The sequence below is a fragment of the Poecilia formosa genome, unplaced genomic scaffold, assembly GCF_000485575.1.
Source record: "Poecilia formosa unplaced genomic scaffold, Poecilia_formosa-5.1.2 Scaffold14, whole genome shotgun sequence".
Lineage (NCBI taxonomy): Eukaryota > Metazoa > Chordata > Actinopteri > Cyprinodontiformes > Poeciliidae > Poecilia > Poecilia formosa.
The window spans coordinates 901202-926823 of NW_006799953.1; the positions used below are offsets into that span (position 1 = coordinate 901202).

General features: G+C 39.4%; 1 protein-coding gene across 1 annotated transcript in view; it reads right to left on the reverse strand.

Annotated features, from left to right (window-relative positions):
* The window catches only part of abr (ABR activator of RhoGEF and GTPase), a 126474-nt gene extending 104819 nt beyond the window's left edge, over window positions 1-21655 (reverse strand). The window contains exon 1 of the mRNA XM_007545837.2: window positions 20869-21655. Within this exon, the coding sequence (XP_007545899.1) occupies window positions 20869-21655 (787 nt within the window). The remainder of the gene's footprint in view (window positions 1-20868) is intronic.
* Between the last annotated feature and the right edge of the window lie 3967 nt (window positions 21656-25622).

Genomic DNA, 25622 nt, shown 5'->3' on the forward strand with positions numbered 1-25622 from the left:
GACAGAAACAGTGAAATCGAATGGTGGCATTATAAGTAGCTTTTATGACTTGGTAAGATGCATCAGAGTGTAATGCAAGCTCAAGGTCACAGCCTTTTACGGCACAAAAAATAACCAGGTGTTTTCTATCAGACAACCTCTCCTTTAGTGAGTAAGAAAAACAGAGAGATGAACTGTGCAGTTCATGTCATGTTTTGACTGAGTCTCGTCTTCTGTTCCCGTGGCAACTCTCTGTGCCCCACTCATCAACACAGACACACACATATAAAGGATCCACGACTCATATACTGCACTACTTCTTCCTGAACGGAGAAATACCTGCATTAGAGCCAAAGTAGTAGCTACACTATTTATGTGCATCCTTTGGAAAAACTAAAATTATTAAGAAAAAATTCAGGGCGTCATGTTCTCAGAAAAAGACCTCACGTCACCCCTTTTAATAGTTTTGAGGTTTATGAACCTCAAAGCTATAGAGAAGGGCAATCGGGGACAGGCATCATGCCAGTGGCAACAAAGCCTGACATGAACCTTTTCCCCTCAACCCTCTGTTGGGCCTGCTCCCCCCAACCTCCCTCCTCTCTAACCGGCAGGGGGGCGGAGGGAAAGTCTGGAGGGTTTAGAGGCAGAAAAACTTCAATTAGGACACAAAGGATGACAGGAGGAACCCCAAAAACCACTCACCCGCTCCTTTCTCCTCAATCTTTGGAGGCAGCAGGGCCTGAGCACTCCTTTGTTTCACTACAGTCCTCATATGTGCCAGCTGATGAAAACATGCGCAGGGTCACCATATGGATGATTAAAGAGTTTCTGTGTGGAGGTTTAATCCTTATCTCTGGTTTGTAGCATTTATTGTGGGATTATTAATGAATATAAATGTGGTATTAGGATGCACGGACATAAAGAGGTTCACACAGAGCGAGCAGACGGAGATGAAGAAGGTTGGTGAGTGGCTCTTCATCAAAAATAGATTGATGATCCAGACGTATGGCTCCTTTGTCCTAAATCTGGGACAAAAAGACGCGTTTCCCATGTGCACGTCTGATTTAGGGTTTTGAACACAAAGCTGCTGGTTTCATCCTCTAGAATACATCATCTTTCAAGGGCACCAGCCAAACAAAGACCTGACACACAAAATAAACCAGGCTGCAGTTAGCCTTCCTGGAGCGTCCCAAACCTACATCGATCAAAAATTAATAAGCAGTCAAGCTGTGCAGTAAAAGAGGGCCATTATGAAGTGTCTCTACAAGAGTTTGCTCCCCCCACCTTGAACTCCTCGCATCGCACACCGCCAACACAATTGGCTCAGGTACTGTGGAGAGCGGCTGAAGTGTTTGTCTGGTTTCAGACGTGGAGGGGGTGAGGGGATAGCAGCAGCAGCATGGGGTTTTAAAATACAGCAACGCACGAGTTCATTCTGCAGAAAGGTCAGCGTTCAGCGATGGTCCGTCACACACTGTGCTGTGTGTGTGGGCGCGCTGGCATTAAGGCAGAGGAGCTGGGAGGGATAAGATAAGTGGACTGATACGATCTTGACTTTAAGCTGTTCTTGGTTTTCATTTAGAGATAGGCTGTCACGTTTTCTCAATGTCTCCGCAGTGGAATTGATTTGTTTTGAAGGACAGACAAGGCTTTCTTCTGGATTAACATGATGCGTCACGCTACAGGTCTAAACATTGTCAACGTGATCGAGTCTGGGTTTTCCGCTTAGAATCTTGTTTTCCTGCACCTTTTACAAGAATATTCGCAATGAAACGGACTCATGTGGATCCTTGTCTTTCTGCGTCACGTGACCCATCTGCTACGCTTCGATTTCCAGAGAGCAGCTGAAACACTGGTCAATAAATTTTACAACGTTCAAAATCAATTGCTCAGGTTATGAAGACCAACTTTTTCTGTAAGTTTTATATGGCCTGAAATACATTACAAGCCAAGCTATCAACAAGTCATATCAAAACAGAATTATTAGAATGCTAACGTTAGCTTAGCACTTCACCAAAAAGTTCAGAATAAAAACAGCAGAAGCGGGATTTGAGACAATGCAACAATGTCCCTTTTTGTTTAGTCACATATGTCTTCAGAAACAAATAAAAAAACATTTGCAGGTTTTAGGTGATGCATCGTTACAACATAAATCAACACAAGAAAGTATCTGCTGCAGTCTGTCAGGAAAGACATACTGTAGCGTCCAAAAAGACATTTGTCAACGAGTTAAGTTTATCACAACTACAACACTATTACGTACAACAACTGGAACATGGTGTGTCACAGATTGGAACATGGTGTGTCACAGTATCGGTTAGCAAAAGAAAAAGAAACAGAAAAAGATAAATGAAAAGTCTGCAACTTCAGGTGAAAAATAAGCATGCCTTGGTTACTGTATAGCATGATACTCCAACACTATTGGGCTCTAAATATAGGTTGAGGTTTTACAGAAGACAATCATTTTGATCTCAGCTGATCTCATTAAAATAAGGTGTTAATCTCTTTCTGTCCATTAAAGGAATGTCACGACACTGATCTACAAGAGAAATTGGGTTCAACAAAAAAAAAAAAAAGCTTTCAATAAATATAAGTACCTGTTTCCTTTAGTTTATTACACTGACTTTAGGAGGAAAAAGATACAACTGCACTTTGACATTTAAACTAAATTATCTCTGGTTCCTATTGTGACATTTCTAGAGATAAATAAAGATTTCCTGTCAAGAGGCCTGGAGGAAGTCTGTGTGATCGCAGACCACACATACCTCCCCACACTATGTGGGGAGGTATGTGTGTAATTAGGCAGCGCAGCGTTCCTCTAGCCAATCAGACGGCCGCCCAGCGCTCCTACCGCCAGGATCTACCCAGATACCCTTGCCCCACAAACCCCACCCACATCCACTGCTTTTTGCCCTCTTTGACGTGTCAACCCCAGAAAAAGGCCTGAGGGAAGATTGGGTGATGGGTGGATTGGAAACGGGGGGTTGCTCATCTCTCAGGAGATGTGCTGGGGAAAACTCTGCTGCCCCCCCCTACCCCTTCATCTTCTCTCGGTTTGAAACTGGAATATTGAGAATAAAACAAACCAGCAAAAAAAAAAAAAAGACTGGTTTGCAGCTAATAAATACTTGATCCTGCTTAACCTCCACCTAAACACACACACACAACATTTCAAGCATTAGAGCTTGTGTGTGTGTGTGTGTGTGGACTTTAAGAGTATGTGGGTCAGCGTACGCAGAAAGTAGACAGCTGTGTTTCCACGTGAGTGGCTTCTAAAGAAGCACCGGTGTGAAACAGAAAACAGATTTAGAACCAAAACAATCTGATATGAAGGATGTGTTTTCAAAATAATCCACGCTTCTGTCACCAATAATTAATGCGCCAACGGTATAATATAATAACGGCTGTAATGTGTTGTTCAAAGAAGTGCGACAATCACAGATGAGATGTTTTCACACATGTCCCTTTGTGTAGGAGGCTGTTGGATTGGTGGGGGGGGGCGGCAGGGACAAGCAATGAGCATGCATTATTTAAAAGCTCGGAGTGCACCATTCATAAAATATCTGCATGTTAAATGGGAATCCCTGACTTTATCTACGGTACTGTTCTATTGATTCTGATGTCCTGCTAATTATCGCTTCTTTAAGTAAAGAAGTGGGTAATACATTCTTTTACAGTCACCTCTTCACTTTATGAGCTTCAGGGAAGTAGATGTTAGATACTGACAGTATCATTTATCAAATGGCTACATAACTGATTTCTTTACTTACTCATTTCTCTTGAACTGGAAATAAAACTGCCTACACAGGAAAAATACAAGATTTGATATTGTTGTTCATGACAGCATTGATCCCCCAAATCCATCCATTTCATCTGTCCTGGATCCGCCCCCCCCCACAAAGCCGCTATTGCCCTATTATGTGGCACAACTTAGTCTCCCACGGTGCCGTATCTGTGTTTGCTTTTCTATATTAATTCAGTCTCTGATATTTGATAAGTTAAAGTTCCCCTCATAACTCAATCTGTTTGTGTAAAGGAGAGAGAGACAGAGAGAGAGAAACAGAGAGAGAGGGGACAAAGGGGTTCAAAATAATCTGCGTGTGTGAGTAAAAGAGAGGGAGACGTGAAGCCATAGAGAGAGTATTCATCACCCGCCAGCTGAATTCACTTTGATCTATTGAGGTCAATGTAGAAATGGTCTGAATCACGCTGCGATTGGACAGACACCAGATAACAAGCGTTGCCCCCACATCACACACACACACACACACACACACGAACCCTGTTGTACACACAGTCTCGTATGGTGTTTATGCTGATTACTCATCTTTGTGTTTTTCTCTATTTCACAACATGCATTCATACAGAAAAAAGCTCCATTAAAATTCTGTTCTGTTCGCATTTGGTTATTTCAATGGACTAAAATGTCATTGTTAAGTTTTAAGTTTTGCAATAAATAATAAAAAAAAAAGTTGAAATGAGAAATACAGCAGGTACTGCTTTCTAAGCAAAGAACTACTGCCCTCTAGTGTCCGTATTGTGTTGCAGTAACACTGGAGGTGCAAGGAAAGATTTGAGTCTGTGGTTATAAACACTGCAAATAAGGATTAAAATTAGGTAAGAGAGTTTAAGAAAACTCATGTATTGGATGATATAGTAATGAGGAGACACATTACAGATACATATGACAAAATACAATATATGGGACAAAGTAGTTTTATAATAGATTGGAGGTTTGAATAGAGGTACAATAATAGCTTTCAAAGAGCAGTACAAAAACTGGGGAAATTTTGGTAATTTAATGATGACAGAAAAAGCCAATTTTCTGCTTAATCGGACCTGGCCACTGGCCAAATAACCAAAACTGATTAATTCTGTACGCACATTGCTCAATGTTACCAAATGTTGCTGAAAATATCAACCTTTCAAGCAGAAGTGAATAAGACTCAAAGTTTGTGATTTGCGCCACACATTTTAAAACTAATAATGTATTTCCCTGGATTGTGTAATTTTAGACACTACAGGGACTAATTGTCTGAAGGATTTGTTTGGAAATAAATCTCCAAATAAAAAGCTTTTTACAGAGCGTGTAAATAAGATTTATATTGACGAAGGCAGCCATATTGGATTTTGAGGTTGAGATTTTTTTCTTGCCTACTTGTAATTGTTACTACCAATAAAAATGGCTAATTTCTTCCCTTAATCATTCTGTGCAAATGGATAAGAATGTTTTTATGTTTTCATTATGACGCAATAATCAACTGGCAAAGTCCAAGTCATGTTGTTCAACAGATTTATGTCCATCACTATGGTGCTAACTCAGAAAATGTCCAGTACAACTTACGCAACTGAGCTTGGAGGTTTACAGACTCAGTAGTTTATGCCATATTGATATTATTTTTGCATTAACTAGTGGATAAAAACATCCCCACAGTCCGAAACAATGTTTTCACATATATGTTCATTTTTAGCAACATATAAGCACTGTATGGCAACTTTTTTCAAATTAGAATTAAATAAACAGAGAAAATAAATATTTTATGTGTCCACAAGAGGGAGGTCTACCCATTGCTTAAACATAAAGACCAGAGTCTCCTGAAGTTAGTGTGAGCTTCACTTGTTCTACTGAGGGTCTCATGTTGCAGATAAACAGTCATCTGGTTATGTGGTTTCAAAGCTAGTTGCTGTTTTATCTGTATCTGTGTGGCTTTAATGCTGCTCACTTGGAACACTTCCAGAGTCTGGTGCCACCAGAAACGAAAAATAGCACACACTCATACACACACGCGCACACACCGACACCTGAGAGGGGTTCGGTGTAAAAGGAGAGTAAAAGCTGCTTTGTTAAAGCAGCTTTTACTCGTTAAAGCTGGTTTTCAGTTTGGTTACTCTCTCTAAACCATAAAGTTCTGTAAAATAGACGAAAATTTCACCGTCATTTCAAACATAATCTCCCACCAGGGCTTAAGACATGAGCAGTATCGCTCTCTGCCCAGCAGAACCATATGTTATGGCTAGAAAGGTGCTACAAGGCAAAGAGGTAAGTTAAGTTAAAAGATGGTTCTAAAGTAAAATACTTATGTTTTGGAGACGTAGGGGGTTTCTAGACTGTGCATGGACAGATGAGAGTCCCTCACACTGTGATGACGTTGAGTAAAAACCTCATCGTATTACAGTAGTAACATAATCACTTTCAGTTATACTACTACTGATGCTACATTGTTACATTTTCAAATTCTAGATTGTTAAGTTGCTCATACTCAAATTAGCTTAGCACCAATAAAACAGTTGCTTTAGTTGCCAAACCTGGACATCCAACAATTTTCTCCAAAGAAAAAACAAAAAAACAGCTGAAATTGTCTTTGATGTGAAAAGCCTAGAAGTAACAAGTGGGGGTGGGACAGTTTGAGAATATTCCAAATACTCCTGCTGTAAGTAAGCCTGGCCAGCCGTCTTTCGAAATTCCTCTCAATTCTCATCTTCCTTTAGGTCTCCATCTGGGATTTCTCCCATTGAAATGGATTTCTCCAATATTATTTTTATTTTGGCCAATCAGCATACAGAAGAAGCTGTGAATGATTACGTCAAATAGAGCATCTGAAGTTTCTTCTTAAAAGGCTTTTAAACTCTAGGAACAGTTCACAGACATACTGGCGCCTTTAACTTGGTTTATTATTCTAATGTCCTTTATTGAACAGCAAATGCCTTGAGATGAAGAGTCAAACAAGGAGGAGTATAGCCTCTGTAGACAGGATGCATGATTAACCAACGGAGTCAACAAAATCAAGCTAATCAAGCTAATTGGCTTGATTTTGTGCCTCAGGAAGGTGAGTTCTTTCCCATGAACTGTGATTTCCTGGTAAACAAGCGTACCGCTAACTTTAAAATCAACAACAACCTTTGTAGAAAAAAAGCTGAAACTATAAATAATAAAACTATAGTGAAATGCACATTTTAAAAGCAAGCTGTGTCTCAGTTCTGGAGTAACAGAGAGAAAGTTTACTTGCCCTAGGTCCACTTAGTGGCTATTGTTTCCATTAGCAATTGTGGACACAGACACTGGACACCCACAGGAGGTTCTCAGGTGACCTGAAACACAATCAGCTGCTTCCGCTTCTCTTCCATGCACTTTCACAAGCAGGAAGGCTTTTTGCAAAAAATAATTTACTGGAACCCCTGAAATGGAGAATTGGATTTCCACTTACAATCCAATTCTTTCTCCAACTATTCACGTTTCCTCCAACTAAGATGGGGAAGTGAAAGTGGTAAGCGTAGCAAAGGATGTCTTTAAGATTTAGAACCAGAGGAAACAGAGAATGCTTTCATGTTCTCAGCGCAGGTGTTTCAACAGAAAAGGCAAATGCGTCAGCGATTCCCTGGAGTAACGGTGACAACAGAAACAGCTCAGTTGAAAAAGGCCACAGAAGGGACACAGTGCCAAAGTCTGAGGGAACACTTTGTCTTGTAAGATATAGAAGGACTGACACTAGATTTAAGTAGAACAATAAAAATCAGAACATTCCTTTCAGTTACATGCATCAAATCTAAAAAGGCACAGAAGCTCAGGTAATCTTCTTAAGGTGTTAATCCATGATATTTAGTTGGTTTTTTAAATGTCTGAATGTAGCAGTTGTTTGATACAGTAACACTGCCGATGTGAGGATTCACACACCAGCAGGGACAATGAAAGCCTGACCAAGAGTGTGTTCACGACTTTCCCTGTAATCCCACTTATCTCTAGATTTTGCAGTAGAGTAAAAATGAATAGCATGCTCTCAATAACTTCATTTTTATTACTTATTCGGTTGTTGTTGTTTTTTTTCAAGCTACTAGGCAGGACATTTGCCTTAGTTGTAGTCAATCACAGAACTTGATTTGCTACTTTGCTGAAGCATGGCCAACTAAGTACTTACACTTGGTTACATTTATTGGAGGATAAAACTAACTTTTAAATGTATTTACTTTAGCAATTTTTTAGATGGCTACTTCTTTTACTTGTTAAAGCAGGGTTACTCTTTGTACTCTACCCCAAACATTGGGTAAAGTACACTCTTTGGGTACTCTACCAACCTCTGAACATTGGTTGAAAAACCATGTCTGCGTGAGGAAACAGTTGGTTTGGGTACCAAGTTTTCAATTGTTCTTTGTGTGTGTTTCTTCTTTCTTTGCATGATTGTAATCCAATTCCTCACTCAAAACATACTTACATGTAATTCTGTATGACTACAGCAAAACGTTTGAGCTAAATGGATATCAGTACAACCATACCATAAAATACACTGCAGCAGTTTGTTAGGAGGACCAGCACAGACTAGATTATCTGGATTCCACTGTAGCTAAATGTTAGCAATCATATGAGCGGAGACTATGCATGACGACCAACCAGAAATCAGGTGAAGGAAGGTCTGAAATTTATCAACGTCATCAACAGCGTTTGCATCAGTGTCGTCATTCACGCCCGTCTTCATCATGGTTTGAGAGCAGAATCAGAGTGACAGCTTCTGAATTCATGTTGAAAAATGTCATAAGTTACGTGTCCGCCATAGTGTTTACTTATGCTGATCAGCTTGATTTTGTGCCTCTTACGATGTCACCAAACCAAATCCACACAAGCGAAAAGTTAGCATTTTTCCCCATTAGTGCACTGAAACAAACAGATGTGGTAAAACCATGTAGCTTAAAGTCGTAACTCGCATTTCTAAAACATGCAACCGTGTGAATCATTGCCATGCAGTTGTCACTTTGTGCTGGAAAACTTCCCAGAACTCAAGATATAAAACAAAAACAAAATGTAGCTGTGCACAAAATGTTGCTCAACACAAAGTAAGAAAATTTCCTCTTTTTGCTGGTTAGAAAACGAGCTATGACAAGTTTGCACTCACCACAGCAACACGAAAATGACTAGATGTTACAGCCTCAAAAGAAGCTTGATACTATCAATGAGATAAAATCAATTTATGAGAAAAGTAACTATTAAGGTTGCAATGGAACAATGAAACATTAGTTTTACATTAGTGTGTTAGGGATGAACAATATTATATTGAAGCAGAATTAATGTCCTTTGTTAATTAATACAGTCAAGGTCTTGGCTATGAATCCATGTTTTGCATGCAAATATAATTTTCTGCTCACTGTAGTAGAAACTCAGAGCTGATACACACTACTGCATCAAAGATGGCAAAGATTCACAGATGAGAAATAGAGTGAGCAAAATGTAGATTTGTATCCACATGTTTATGAGTAATATTGCTATGGTTTTATTACAGCCCCAGTGAATGGTGTGTTTTCTGGTGGTTTTCAGACAATCATCAGGTTAGAAAGTGCATTCAGAAGTTATGATCAGAGGAAATTAAAGGGCAACATTAATAAAAGTAGTAACTGACACAAAAGGACTGAATGAAAAGGAAGCCAAGTTAGCAAAAATAATGATCGAGTCTTGAGATGTTGCTGGTAATAAACATAAATATAAGAGTCGAGGCTAGTTGAGACAAAGGCAGGAACTTTATCTCTGTCTTTATTTATATCTAGTTTGGTAATAGCTCAGTCAGTTGTCATAGGGTTTAAATATGTCAACACACTGGTTCTTTACCCTGTTCGAAACTGAGTTAAATCTAAACTCCAATCTGCTAAATAATCCACCACAGAATCCTTTATTACTTAACAATAACCATATGAGCCAACTACGAGGAAAATATACATTTTATATATAGTACAGTCATTGGTCTTCCCACATCATGCTTCGGCACGTCTGATGTGCTAATTTCATTACAACATCAACTACTAGTGCTAATCATGGCTATTTTCATTAAGCTCATCAAACGCTGATTAGCCACAAACTTGGTGAGCAATTTGCATTCATATTTAAAAATCTGGCATGGTATAAATCCGAACTCAAATAATAGTTTAATCTATCGCAAATATATGAACGGCGATATTGCTGCACACAACATGCATGTGACTAAGAAAGGTTTCCAAACTTTTTAAAAAGACTTAAATAAATAAGCAATTCTTAGCCTGGTGGGGGTCAAGCCTGGTGGCCCGCCAGGCTTATAATATACTGGGGGAGAGCCTGACAAAGAATTGTCTTAACTGGAAATAAGTACCATTTTATTAAGCACCATGCGATGAGGCTCTATGCCGTAATGTAAGTGCTAACATTGTTTGTCAATGCAATATTGAAAGTTTTAGAAGGGAAATAGTTTTAGTGTGTTTTGATCAGAAGGTTAAAACACACACCGTGACACGGCATCACATGACAGAAGCTCATGTAAAAAAAAAAAAAAGAGACAGACTTTTATCTACTTTTCACTGCATGGTTACAGCCTCTTAATGTTGCATTACTACTTCCAAATGAGCAGTAATACTGAAACAAAAGTGGATCCTGAGAAAATAAATATGGATGGAGTGTAAACAGCTGCACCACCTAAAGCAGTAACAGACAGTAGCAAACTGATGAAGACTTCACTCCACAGTCAGACAGAGAACAATGAAGGGCTCTGTGGACCCTCATGCAGCATGCACTCTCCTGCACACCTGTCTCACTCACCACAAATGCACAGTAGGGTTTCCATGGCAGCCAAAGCCAACCCTGACCGAACTAAGGGCAGCCTCTGACTGCAGTATCAGACTTTTTTGTTCTCTTCATAAATGTTGCTTCTTTCTTTTTTTGTGTGTTTAAATGTGGTTTCTTGTTATTAGGAGGAATGGGGGAGGTGGTACGCGAATCGGTTAACTGACAGGAAAACCACATGTTTTTCACATACTCCTGAATCTTACAAGTTGCTCGTCTCTTGCCATTTTGTATGGCACGTTCATGCACAAAAACTCCAAGTTACTATGATTCATCCAGAAGCGAAGAAAAGGGGAGAGAACTTGAGGGTGGAGGAGTGTAAATTAGATGGCCTCAGTCCTGCTTACAGGAAAATGAGAAGGGCAAAAAAAGGAATTTAGCTGTGTGTGTATAAGAGGAGTAGCTTCCAGCTCCTCTTTCTAGCTTGTCTGTAACTCTATTACAAACTCATGGGAGGTCCACGCCTTTGTTGATTTTAGAAACGAAAGGTTAGTATGTCAGAGTCCCATAAATAAGGAACTTAAGGGAAAATCAGGTGCAGATAAAGCACATGGTCCGGATTGAAGCTACTACTTCAACAAGCAAAAAACATTTTTAAAATAATTACTTTCTATATCAAAAAGAGAGTCTTATGGGAAAGTGCAATTAATACTGAAAGTAGATCTTCAAACAATGTAACGGATTTCTGAGACATGAAAGCCACCGCCGTGCAATGCTCAGCTCCCTGAATACTTCCACTCCTAGTCACAGTTTCTACACTTGATGACTACGGCTAATGTCGTCAGCAGGTTGCAGAAACGTATTGCGTCACAGGAGTTTCTACGAGGTGAGCTTAAGTCCAATCTGAATCCGAACGGAGGGAATTCCTCCTATGATACAAGTACACAAAGGTCACCTGGTCAAGTTTTGTTCGCCAGACCTGAAAAATCCCACGGTGTTTGTAAGGTAGGGGACCCCCCAAGAGATGGCAAGGGACGCATCAGTCAGAGCTCAAAATACCAAAAAAGACAAACCACATTTATGGGATTTTCTAGTCAGTCTCTCCAGTAAGACTGAGAATCTGCCATGTTGTTTGTGTTAGTCCCATCTGCGTCCCATTGCTGCCATCCTGAAGAAAGACTTTGTGTCTTGCATTCTGATGTAGGGAGTTGCCTAAAACAACTATCCTTTTAATGTACTGTGGCTGGCCCTCCAGATCCTCAAGGAGAACAAAAACTGCATTTTTGTCAATATTTCCAGGGTGTGATGATCCCTGAATAGAGAAAAAAAATGACATCTTCAACTACGCAGGTGGGATCGTCTACGTTGACCAATGAGTCAGTGAGGTCTACTCTTTTTACTTTTTTCTTTATGCTTTCCGTTCCCTATTCCTTAAACAGATATCAGATAGGGTAAGGAAATTTTTCCAGAAGGAGTTTTGGGAAGAGTCTAGGAAATTCTCAAGTGCTCTTAAAGCTCTTAATGTATTCATTAATTATTCTGGTCAAAGCCCTTTTGATTATGATCAGTACTAGACGCCAACTGTTATTTGTGGTTTATCTTTGCGTTTCTCTGATTATGAGTTATGTTTCACATCAGCAAATCCCTGTAGAGATAGATTAGTTTGGTTAATAAAGAATTTAGACTTTGATTCAACAAATGGCTCCAGGTGATTGTTTTCTTGTAGCCTATGCATAACTTGCTCTAATCTCCAATTGAATAAATTACCATCCCAAGAAGGGTTAAACTTCTGAACTTTACAAATGTACAATGATTGATTGGGAAAGGAAAACAAAACTCAATAATAATAATAAAACTACTCACTTATTGGTGAAATAGTGTGAAAGCTTGGCATTGATTGCCAAGCTCGGCATTGCTTTCTTGTGATCAAAGGTGTACCTCAGGGATGAGTGCTAAAGCCGTTATTATTTTTATTCACTTTAGATATGAATAGTCTTGATCAAGGAGTATCAAACACCAATTTTCATTCCGACTGTTTTCAAACTCTTAATTAAATTCTTTCAACTTTTCTACCCATTGCTCCTTTTCATGGTTTAAAGATTGAGTCAGTTTCTCATTTTTTTTAAATTCCAATGGCTCTTTAAAACTATTAATAACTACGGTAAAACCCACCGGCTTATCAAAATGTACAGTAGCGTCATGTAAAGCAGAAGAAGTAAACACTACATGTGAAAATAAATGATGCATAATACTGGAACATTCAGTACACTGCAGTGCTGAAGATTTCAGATTCAGGTCCTACAGTTTTAATTTCCATTTGGATGCTTTGGGCGATTCTGTAGTAGATGCCTCACAACCAGCAGTGCCTGACCGTGTATTTCACACCTCCAACACAGAGGTATTAGTAGAAACATTCAGCACCCATCTCATCCTCAGTGCTGCAACACACACACACACACACACACTCTGCCCATCTCCCGTCTCCAACCATGCCGACTCATCACCAAGGCAACACGAAGACAAGACGGACAAAAAATAGTCTATTAGCCTTGAGGACTGAAAAATGTGAATGCTGCACAGGTTTGGAGCAATAGCAGGTCAGAACTGCATAGTTCTGATTAGTTTTTTGAGAAACATATTATATAGAAATAAAATAATGGAATTTATTGTAGAGTCAAATAGTCCACAAATAGGTTTTTTAGATGAGATGGGCAGAGTTTTACTGCACGGTTTAAAAGAAATCTTTTCAGACAATAATTCACAGTTAAGAAACTCTAATGGAGTTTGTAAATTTAAAAATATTGCTCATATTGTCACTTCAGCCAATTAAATGTTTTTGCTTTGTTTCCATCGAAGTACTAGTGAACCTTGCATTCATGTTCCAAAAATTTGACTGGACGTAGTGAGTTCTGGTTAGCTGGATGGCTGAACAAACTCATTGGTGTAGTGGTGTAATCATTTAAAACTATTTAGGGAAGATTTCATTTTTTGAGCAGTTTTTGTTTGTAAACTCTGAATTTATGCAGTGATAAAAAAATATATATATTTTTTGTTGGTAAAAAAGTAAACGGAACATTTTTAAAGAAAATTTTGCTGTGTTCAATTTTCCTTCAGATTTGGACCAGATCTGAAGAATTGCACCGACTACGCTGCAGTCAGAAAGCTGTTTTGCTGACGATAATGTCAAGCCGATGCATTTTTCACCCTTTTGTTTACTAGATACGATATAAACCTGCGGTTGTACAAAACTATATTTGCCTCTTGTTTAATGAAATACAAACATCACAGCTGCCAAAAGTTTTTATTTAGTCAGGGATGACGACTCAAGTTTCGCACTCAAGTACCAAAAATAGGAGACTTCAGATTCGAATTAGACTTGAGCCTGGAAGACTTGAAACTCGTATCTTAACGGTTTTTATCTGATTTAATGAAGAGCAAAAGGAAGTCAGCATGTGAGCTACAGACTGCAGCTGCTGTGTGGTTTTATTGTGAAAGGGTGAATTTGATAATTAGCCTGTGATGTTGGTGGATTATGAGAATTCATAAAAATTTGCTTATGTTACGTGAAGCTTCACAACAATGATCACAGGATAATTTCAGAATAAAATAAAATAATTTCACTTCTGACATTCTCTCACTGCAAAGCTAGCTGCAGCTTTAAAAGACACATTCACCTGAAAATAGCAAAATTTAAAAATATTTACCATTTAGAATTGAGAACAAAGATTTAGAAACAGTTTCCAAATATAAAAAAATTCTCTATCTCAGTGAAAAGAAGAAAACCATACTTGGTGCAATAAAAAATGAATGAATAATGTGATGGCAGGGATAAACAGGTGTCAACTTAGACATTAACATAATATAAAAAAGGTTGATCCATTCTAAAATTCAACTTTAGCAGATTTTAAACTATCATTATACACAAAACATAGATGCATATTTATATCTATAGTTGAGTAAATATTTGATAAATTTTTCTATTATAAAGCAACCTTTGGTTGATTTAAAATGGTAAATTACATGTTAAAAGATACACAAATAACCTAATGTTCATCTGGTAATTTAGGACCAATAATACAAGTGAAAAAAAATATTTATTTCCATCATTACAGACTTGGAACATGACTGAATTTTGGTGAAAAACTTGAGTCATGACTTGGGTTTTAAAAAAAAGTTACTTGTGAACTTCTACGCATCTAGCAGGTTGAGTACATTTAATTTGCACAGTAACAATAAATCTTGGGGCTGTATTCCAAGTCACAGTTCAAACTTAGGTGCCATTCTTGATGCATTTCCCGCTGGGAACTCTTACAATCTAATTTCCTTTGACAAATCCAATACAGTCACTGTTTCCCATGATGTGTACGTGCTGCACTGAGTAGCCAAATACACACTCACACAGAAGCTAATGTAAACCCACCTTAGCTCATCAGCAGTCTAACGACAGAGGCGAGCCAAACTATTCTGGCTGGATTGTTTTTTTTGTTTGTTTTTTTTCTAAACAGTCCGTCTGCCAAACAGTAAAGCGCTCACTCTACAATAAATCACAGCGTAACTCCACTTAAATAAAACCGACAACAAGCCAGAGCTTTTTATTTAGGACTAAACAGTCAATGATCAAACCAAGCCAATGTTGTGAGTTTTTATGTAGTCCAAAGAGCGCAGTTTTCCCCGCCGCACATGTTATTCAAGACGGGCCTGGACCTGCCCTGAGCACAGAGAGAGCCAACCCACAGGGAAACGGGAAGGTGCCTCATGCTCAACACCCACTCTCTCAGGAAAAAGGGAGTGACAGAAACAGTTTTTCATAACTAACTATTTCTGTTACTGAAGAATTCAAAAACATAACTTTAAAAAGTTCAGAAGGCTACTGCGATAACAGTAATCCTTCTGGATTAAAGTGTATATGCAGTCTGTGAATTTGTCATTTGGGATTAATAAAACCATTTTCAGACTAGGGGATCGGGACGATAACTTTAATTCTTTATCAAAAAGAGAGAAAAAATGAAATAATAGGTTAGAACCCGCACATACGCAGGGTTATAAACGACAGAGTACTGGACAAAGAATCGGTGCAAGCGTGAAAAATTCAAGTATGTTTTATTTAGGACACTACTTCCTGTGAGGCGAAATTAATGACGTTCCCACAGACATAGTTTTCATTAATAAACCGGTCCTTTCTGCAGTCAGACGAACGTGGCTTCTATGTGTAAAATCTCCTTTCAACAGGTTTCAGCTTGCTGCGCTGATGGAGAGATAAATGACTTCTCAGCTTTGCACTAATGACAGTTTGATTGTGCTTTTATGCATGAGATGAAATGTATTAAAAACTTAGAGGATCAACTGAAAACGTTTTTACCATAAAAATAGACAAACTACTAACACAGTACAGTTTCCACTAATCTATTGTTCATTTTTCCTAATTGTCCTCTCATCACATAACTTCAGTTTCGCTGAGCCTCTTTACTCGTTTCGAATGCCGACAGAGCATGTAATTCAAAATCCCAATAAAGTTGTTCTCATTCAGCAGTGAGCAGATGTAAGGACAAAAATCTATGTATGGAGGTGCCAAACCTTTCATCTGTGTATAAAAAAACCTGAAGTTATTATTTTTGGACCTAAAGAGGAAGAGTGGGCACAAAGCTTCACTTATTAGAGCTAGATCAGGCCTGTGGAGATGGGCTCACACCTGAGCCTTCAGAGTCACATAAAGACAATGACAAAGTCAGCTGATCCTGTTCTCACTTAAACTAGAAAAAAGCAGCACATCATCCCAGTTCTAAAGTCCTTACAATAGACTTTAAAATACTTTAGTTAGTTTATAAACCACTGAATGGTTTAGCACAAAATACCTCAAAGATCTGTGGTCATAACCCTTCAGACCACTCAGGTTTCCTGGTTCCATGTCTACTCTGAATCCCAAGAGTCAGAACCAAACATGGAGAAGCAGCATTCAGTTTTTATGCTCCTCTAATCTGGAACAAACTTCCAGAAAACTGCAAAAATGCTGAAAAGAAGGGTTCCTTTAAATCTAGGCTAAACCCCATTTGTTTAGTGTCGTTTTTGTCTTTCCCACTTACAGTCATACCAACTGAACCATTTCAGTATGTAGTCCAACTTTCATTTCCTTTTCTATGTCAGAGCACTGTTGTTTTTTTTTTTGCTTCAAACATCTTGTAACTTAAGTGTTATAGAAATAACCTCTGTTTGTCTTGAAAGGTAGGAGTATTTTTCCTCTTGAGCCGCTTTGCTTCAGTCTGTCACATAAAGTGCACTGAAAGTTTGTGACTGCAACGTGACAAAGTGTGTAAAGTTCAAAAGGGCATGAATTGAATACTTTGCAAGAAACACCAAGTTGTAAAGTGTGAATGCTGTATTTCCTAAAACAAAGCCAGACATCAGAGTGTCAGAGGTCTCTGCATGGGTGCAGTGAAGAGCTGCGGGTAACTTTCAGAGCCGAGAGATACTGAACTGAGCAGTGTGTGATAGGTAAAAGGAACAGGAAACAGCCCCGTCAGCAGAACCATCCTGCTGTCGGAATGACTTAACAATGCGAAAGTCAGTAACTAAGCAAATCCACCGGTTTTACTGTGACAGTCCTCCCTCGCAGACAACAAGAGTCCGTTTTGGTTCGGTACTCCTTGGAGTCCTCATTGTGACTCCACTTAACAGAAGATAGCTGTACAGGAAACAGAGTCTGGCTATGAAGCAATCTAGCAAAAACTTTGAGATAAAGTGAATCAGTTTCTGTGAAAACTGATACAGAGGGACCACAGACAGAGGCTAAAGCAGTCGCCTCAGACTCAACATGACCTTATGCTTGATCTCTTCCTAAGAGCCTGGCTTTTTGTGCGTGTGCGTGTGTGTGTGCGCTAAAATAAATGCACTACCCAGGGTAAAAATAAATAAAGAAGAACCAGACAACTCTTATTTGGGATTACAAGAGTCAATCTGAGGGCATTACGCGTTAGGAATTCTTGGGTTTCCATCCCACACACCCTCTATTGTTCGCGGTCAAAGCTAAAGTCCTTCCACTGATTATCCTGGCCGTCGCAGCAAAGCGTCAGTATCCTGTGGGATAACAATGACGGAGCAGATTAGGAGACTAACAGTAATTGCTTTTCCTTACCTTTCCACATGTTTACAATAAAATACAATCCCCAATCAGTTTCTGGGGGTAGAGAAAACGGTTCGCTGTGACTGGAAATCACTGCGACTCTTTCCTTTCTTTGTCTCTGTTTGGACAGTTTCACGTTGGAGAAGCAAAGCCAGAACTTCGTCGCACAATGACTTTGTTTTGCATCTGCGGGGAACACGCCATCTGACATTCTTTCAGAAAATCCAAAGTTCTATTTTGGCGTCACGTTGCTTCCTGTCTGTTGCAACAGTGGAGTTGCTACCACGTTTGTGCGGCAGCCGTTCTCGTTCCACATAGAACCTTCTGGATATATTGTAATCAGGAGGGCGATCAAAATGTAAAAAATTAAGCGATAAGCTTGCCATAATGCTCCGTTAACAAAGATTATGTACTACAGCACATGTTTTATCTGTTCAGAAAGCTTCCCTCAGTCTATTCTCATGTTCACTTTAGTCACTTAATGTTGACTCATGAGATTGCAGACAATCTTGGTCAATTTCGCCACACTTTTAAGGAAGTATCAGATTTATGCAGTGGGATTTGTCTGAATCTTGTGGTCTGACGTTTTTCCTCAGACTAGCCATCTCTAGACAGAACCAGTCTCTATTTCACTGGACATTTTATATAGTTGTGCATTACAGGAAAAAAAAACTGGTAAGAAATCATTGATTTTTGAGCTGCCTGGCACCAGTTTTTATTTAGATGTGCACAAGAAGCTCTGGAAAACGTTTATGTGAGCCAGTTCGCATCAGATTAGAACACAGCATTGCATCTGCAGCAAGAACTGTTCTGCACATGCAGATAGATCTTAATCGGATCAGACACAACAGGTTGGCGGGCTGACACCCATTCACCACCAGTCCAGGGTAACATATGGATGCCAGTGGGTTGTATTCTTCAGCTGGAGGTGAAACGGCGCCTACAGAAACCACCAAATGATAAACAGTATGTGTTATTTTGGTGCAGCTTTGCAAAATTAGGACTCAGACTACAGTGATTTGCAAAAGCAAACCACTTTAGCCTTTTCACATTTTGGCACACTACACGCACAAACTTTAATGTATTTAAAGATTTTGCATGATGGACCAACACAACACAGCAAAACACTAAATCTTTCCATGTACTTCTGTCTAGTTTCAATCTTAGTACACTTGAAAAGAGAGAAAACCAACATTTCAGCAAAATATAGGAGCTTGTTTTAAGGCAAGAATTCATTAATAATGATTTAATATTAATTCCACATGCAGATTTTTTTCACTTATACCAAGATATTTTTTCCCATGTCAGTTAAATAATCTGTTAGTTTGTTTTTATCAATATTAAAGAATTATTGACTTAAAACAAGATCCTGTGTTTAGCTAAACATTTGCTGAAAGTTTGCTTTGCCTTATTTTAAGTGTGCTAAGAAAGTACTAGGCAAAAATACTAAGCCATCCTAACACATACATATGTGTTTGTTTAAACTGTCTCATTATAGCTCCGGCTGTTTGTCTGGGTTGTTTTTTCCTGCTGAAAGGTGAATCTCCTCCCCATGGCTCAAATCTTTTGCTCTTCACTTCATAACTACCCCCATTTTGTGTTGGTCTAAATCACGTTCATGTTTGTGAATTTAACCTGAAGAAATGTGGAAATGTTCAAGGACAGGACTTTTTTTTTTATTTTTTATTTTTATTTTGCAAAGCACTAGCTGTTAATTAATGAATGTGGTATTTTTCTCAGCCAGCATTATTAGCCTGAGGAAGGATTTCCAGTCAATCTAGCGTGAATGCTCTGTTTACCCGTCTGGCTAGTAATACTAGAGTTCCGCACAGCTCACAGCACCTCACACACTCTGCAGCCAACGTTCACACTCGTTCTGCATGTGGCAGTTATGTGGGGTGTTTAATGTAGAGCTGCATTGACAGGATGTTACATCAATCAGCACCCACCTGACTGTGCACCAGGAAGCTGAAGGGCTTTGAATCATCGGAAATGCACCGTTAATACACAGCTAGATAGACACTTGAATATGACAGGCTTTTTTTTTTTTTTTACTTCAGAAACACTGCCACTTTCACATATTTCCCAAAAGAATTTTAAAAAATTACCAGAACAGCCTCCAACTTGTTGTAAACACAGGATCACAGTATGTGATAGACTGCTTTAGCTTTGGTTTAAGGTAATTAAGTCTGGAAAAATAATAATAATAAAGCAAATAAGAGAGTCCTGGAGAGGATAGTGAGGGGAGCTGCTATCTTCCTCAAGATGGTAAAATTCACGTTATATTATTGCATCTATTTTATATATCTTTCACCCATTTTTTGGAGGTGAATTAATATATTTTTTAACCAATCCTAGATAACACCTCACATTCTTGGAAACCATTTACTTTACATCATCATCATCAAGTCCATTCAAAATAAGGAAGAAGGCTACCCATCTCAAAAAAAAGAGAGCAAAAAAACCAGAAAACAAACTCATCCATCAGCTGACTTCCTGTCTAAAAAGAGGTACAGGCCTGTGTGCCTCACAGCTGGGAATATGATGACGGGAGGAAAGAGTGACACGGTGGTGGCCTTGTGAAAACTATTCATAACCGCTGACCTTTTTACATTTTGTCACATCACAACGATAAGATTCTGTGCTTTTCATTAGACCACCACAAAGTCGCAACCCCCCTACCCCCCCAAGAAATAAAAATCTGATAAGTGTGGCATGCATTTGTGTGCTATCAATTTATGTAACTCCACTGTGCCTCCTGGCTGCCGCTGTAATTAATGCTCTCCTTGTCCAATCTTATCAGTTTAGGTGGACAACCACGTCTTGAAAGCTTTGAGGTCTTCACCTGTCTATTTTCGGATGATTAAAACAATAAATTAAAGCTGCATTAAACTTCTCCTGGTTGTCTAATGATCACATTCAGGCGCATCAGAGGAGTGGGTGTGTAGATACAGGCCACACTTTTCAGATGTTTGATTAACTAAAAAAAGCTTTTCCACTTCCAAATAATGCAACATTTATCACATTTAAAATAAAAAAAAAGTGAAATACATAATATAGTAAAGTAGGAAAAGAGGAAAACCTCCAGGGATGTGAATGTTTTTTTTTTTTCGAGACAGCATTTATATTGATATGATAAGAGCAGGATGCAATAACTATAAGATATATTTCAATGTGAACACTAAATAAATCTGTGACTGCACTGATTTTAATACTCTTTTGCTGAAGCATCAAATCACTGGAAGCATGAAAGATGGATTACCTGCAGAGGAGGAGTCGTCATGGTCGGAGCTCAGGTAGCCATCACTCCTTCTGTCAGGTGTGCTGCAGCCGGAGCCGCGGGAGGCTCTGCGGTGAACGTGCGGGAAGGACGGAGACAGCCTGCCGTCATCGGAGTCAAAGTCCCTGCTGTGGCGGAAAGGCCGCAGATTGTCCCTGCAGATGACCGGCGTCCGCTGGTTGTCCTTGCCAACGCTCTTCGGCGTCAACAAGTTATTCCGGACGAAATTCTCGTTCAGCTCCGCATCCTCGTATTCTCGGTCGCTGTCCTCCTCCTCGTTGTCATTGGCGGCCTTGTCCTCCCTTCTGGGTTTCTGCGGCGGGACGGGGATGGGGACGTACTTACCTGTCCTGCCGATGAACCTGCTGCGTTCTCGGCCGAAGGAGCCGGGCGTGTTGGCCGCCGCGCTGAGCTTCAAGCCCCCGGAGTCGGACACCTTGGTCCTCTCTCCGCCGCCGCCTTCATCTTCTCGCCGCAGCGGCTTTCTAACATTCCTCATCTTAGGAACGGCGAACGTTTCTGCGTTGAAGTTTTCATCTTTTCCTTCGAACCTCTCCGGGTCGTTTCTCTTCTGCTGGGCCACGGTGGTCTGCAGGTATATCACCTTGAATTTCTCCTCCGCGAGAGCCTTCTGGAGCTTCTTCAGGTTGGCTTTACATGATTCCAGCTCCGACTCGATGTCCTCCACGGAGCTCAAGTCCATTCGGGGGACCTCTGCGTCGGGGAACTCGTTCCTCCAGTGTTTAGCGAATTCCTCCTGCTCCCACATTGTGATGTTCAGGCAGCCGTCAGAGAGAGGAATGCTGGAGCTAACTGTCTTCGCCGTCAGTTAGCGGTAAATCTGTCGCATACACCCACCTTCCTCTCGACACCTCGTTTTATTTAAAGAAACAAAAATTATTTACTGGCGTTGGTGACTTGACTCCTTTCAGACCCTCTTCATCCCTCCGCAGACTGCAGTCAGGCTGAAGACGTGTCGGCTCAGAGATGCGGTTAACAAGTTTGTCACTGTGCTGAAAAGTTTCGAGACTTCCTGTTTCCAGCCGTGGTGCCTTCAAGTACTGCTGGGACATATTTAATCTACTGCATCTAAGTGCTGCGATTTTCTACTGTAACTGTGATTTCCGCAGTTTTAATGACGGAAGGAGAAGCATAAACGTTTGTTTAAAAAAATCTAGAGAAAAAACGCGCTTTATCTCCTCTGTTCATGTTGGTCCCGTTAATTTCTTTCTTATCTTCTGGTTGTTTTTTTATACAGATGATTCCCTTTATTTATATTTTAGTAATCAAAATTCTGATTATTATCATTATTTTATTATATGTTAATTTTTAATATTTGCACTGTATTTGCATTGCTGTTATAATGATAATAATCACATCATCATCCTGTTGTTATATTAACTTGTCATCCTGTTTGTTAAAAATTTAATATTTTAATATTTTAACCGCACAGTGTGTATATCGCAAAAACGTACAAAATTCCGTCACTATTTGAATGCAACATTAGTTGCTTTTGTAGTGGATTGGGGTATTTTTAGTCAACCTTTAACTGTCTGTGTTCACTTCATCAAGAAAGCTTGCTTCCAAAGTTAAAGGGAGTGCTGGAAAAAGGCTCATCCTTCAGTTTGAAGGCCTCATAGCATTAAGTATATCTATAGTTCTTGTTCCTTTTTGAAATTCTTTGTTTAATGTTATGCTTTTTTAGTTTCCCAAATCATTAAGTAACAAAATTCATAATGGTAGTGGATATTTATGATGTATATTTTAGTAGAGATTTAAAAAAAAAACACTTTCACTTAAAAATAAATAAATGCTGTATTTTGACTGTCAATGTTTGTTTTGTTTTGTTTTGTTTTTGTTTTGCGCTGCTGTTTATTGTCATCCATACTGTTCAATGGATTAATGATCACTTAGCTCTTTCTCTCGCTTCCTTTGTCAGTGTGTGGATCAGAAGGTGAACAGTTTGGCAACCACTTACGCACAGTACTGGAAGAACTTATTTTTAGGAGTTATTCCTAAAAAATAATTAATCTGGCACTGGTTTAAGGATATGGAGTATTTCTTCTTCTCTAGTAATTTGATGAGTTTAGATCCAGGGCCACTACAACGTCATATTGGGGCTGTATTAATGTTTGATTTGTGGGTCATTATTCCCACCACCTGCGATCATCACCAATAAAGTCACACTCCTCTTTAAATAATCGATGTTTGTATGTTTTAAAACCGATGCATAATTAACAAAAATGAGCAAGCAACCAAATGTTTTTTTTTTTATTATTTTATTTTATTTTTATTTTTTTGCTAGACTCACATTAAATTCAAATTATTTCTCTATCATCCAGATTTATCCACATGCTAGCTGATGTCACAGACGTGGACAAATCAGGGAATTCACTGCATTTGGTTGCCAAAACAACCCCTGCATTTCCAGCAGCGCGCTGCCAACTTGGTTTTGTGCAGAGCACAAATGTAGAAGGAAGGCTAAAACAGACTCTTACATAACTCCCCTTCCGTCCAGCTGGTGGTTTCAGCAATTTCACTGAAAAGTATAGAAGCCTCGAAGCGACTGCAATCAGAAGAGAAGCATAGCTGCTGCCACTGCAAGACCCGTGGAGGGTTTTTACTTGTGCTTCAGCCACAACAGGTGCATGTCAGAACCCTGTGCAGATAATTACTTCCTCATTCCCATGTCTGCACTGAGTCTTACTACCAAAAAAAAAGGGAAAAAAAAGAGAGAAAAGGTCAGTATGACCCCACTTCCTCTCTCTTTGGCATACCAGACAAACACCGACTTGGCACTCACCGGTTTGAGATTTTATAAATGAAGCAACGGTATAAATGTTGCATTCATGCCGACAAACATCATTTCCACAATGCAGAAGGGAGTACAGCTAACCACCGGCTCTGTAATTCTACCCGCCGATCCATGCAGCTGCATCCAGATACCAACAATTTGATGAGCTGCCAAGCGGCATTCTTCCAGTAAAACAGATGTAATGTCACGTATCGAGGAGGCGCACGGTGGAAGCAGGGAATCACCCCGAGGAGCGTTTAAAGTGCACATTTGGATCCCTGCCAGGAACTTAAAGATCGTGTTCCTCTCAATGTCTATTGATCGGGTGTTGTTGCGGTCATCCAAGTCCTGACTGGATTACAGTGATTAATGCAGCCACCGAACAGGCAGAGACCAGCAGGTGGTTGTGCACTTACGTTTCTAGAATGGTTATAGGAAATGAACGAACTGTCGCCAGGCATGCACACGTCCTCAACACTGGTGGAGTGCAGATCAGGTCTTCTTCATGATCAGCGGTCAGTAAAACAGAAGTTTAAAAACTGCTTGGTCAGTGTGGGGTTCACATCGAAAGCTTGACAAAGACTAGTGGACCAATACTCTGGAATAGTTGAAAAACTGCAGGTTTTTATTGGGTTCCTTAAATACCATGATGTGATGTAAGGCATTTACTGAGAACCAAGTGCAATGTAGATGTTTTCCATCCGAGACGTTGCTCAACTGTTTCAGCGCCAGGCCCCTCGGCTCCCTTCTTCTGCATTTGCTGGATTCCAGAAATGTTTAGTGATAATGACAGATGTGGAAAACGGTGTTCTCATACACTGTAATCATAGTATTTGCTGTCATTGTACGTAATTATGCTTGAACTACACTGTAGTTCCTACATGCTAGGATTAAAAAAACAACAAAAAAACACTTAATTTATCTTCTTGGCTATGAAGGAAGATGAGATTAAATTAGAAATACACTTTGTGACATGCCGATGTTATAGCAGTTTATTTGTTTAAGCACAGCAAAGATTTCTTGTTGGTTTTGTCATTTAAAAAGATTGAGCACAAGTAAAAATTATTATTCATTTGTTTTAAGATAAGTAAAAAGAACTGGGATGCTGTGGAGGCGCAGGGGTTGCAAACAACCTGCATAAGGAGGCCTTACTCCGCCGTCACAGGTTCGAGTCCCAGCCGGCCTGGTGACCTTTGCTGCATGTCTTCCCCCTCTCTCTTTACCTCCTTTCCTGTTTTAGCACTTTGAAATAAAGGACACTAGAGCCAAAACCCCCTTAAAATAGATAAATAAATAAATCAACAAAAACTTTCCAAATCAACCTTTTATTTATTTAGACTTTATTTTTCTAGAATAAGTGCCAGGACATTGGAGTAGTTACTTTACTTCTGATTATTCATTTATTTGTAGACTTTTGGTCACGTTTTTTTTGTTTGTTTTGTGCTTTGCTTTTCTGGAGAATTATTCATTTTAACGTTGCATGCTGTGCAGCTGGAATAATTTTTACTTTTTTTTTTCTTACTTCCGGATAGCGCTATAACGTATAACCATGGCAATGACGTGTTTTGTTTGTTTTGTTTTTTACAACCAAGTGCTCATTGGCACCCAATTGACCCAAATTCTCTCTTTCATCGATTATAATGGAAATGTTGTGAAAACCTACGTTATAGCAATTTATGCTATAAAAAAAATCATAGCATAAATGGGCATTAACTTTCATAAATAATGACATCAAGCAATCTGATGGGGTTTTTTAACACGTCAAAATGTATTTCCCTCTTCCTTTGTTGCACCCGTGAGATAATGTCCATCTACCAACCAATGCTTCAGATAAACCGCTACTGCGTCGTCATTGGATCTTAAACTGTGGTTGCATGTCGCCCTCTTGTGGTGGGAGGTGATATCTTCCCTCGACTCTTCAAAGAAAAACAAAACGCCTACA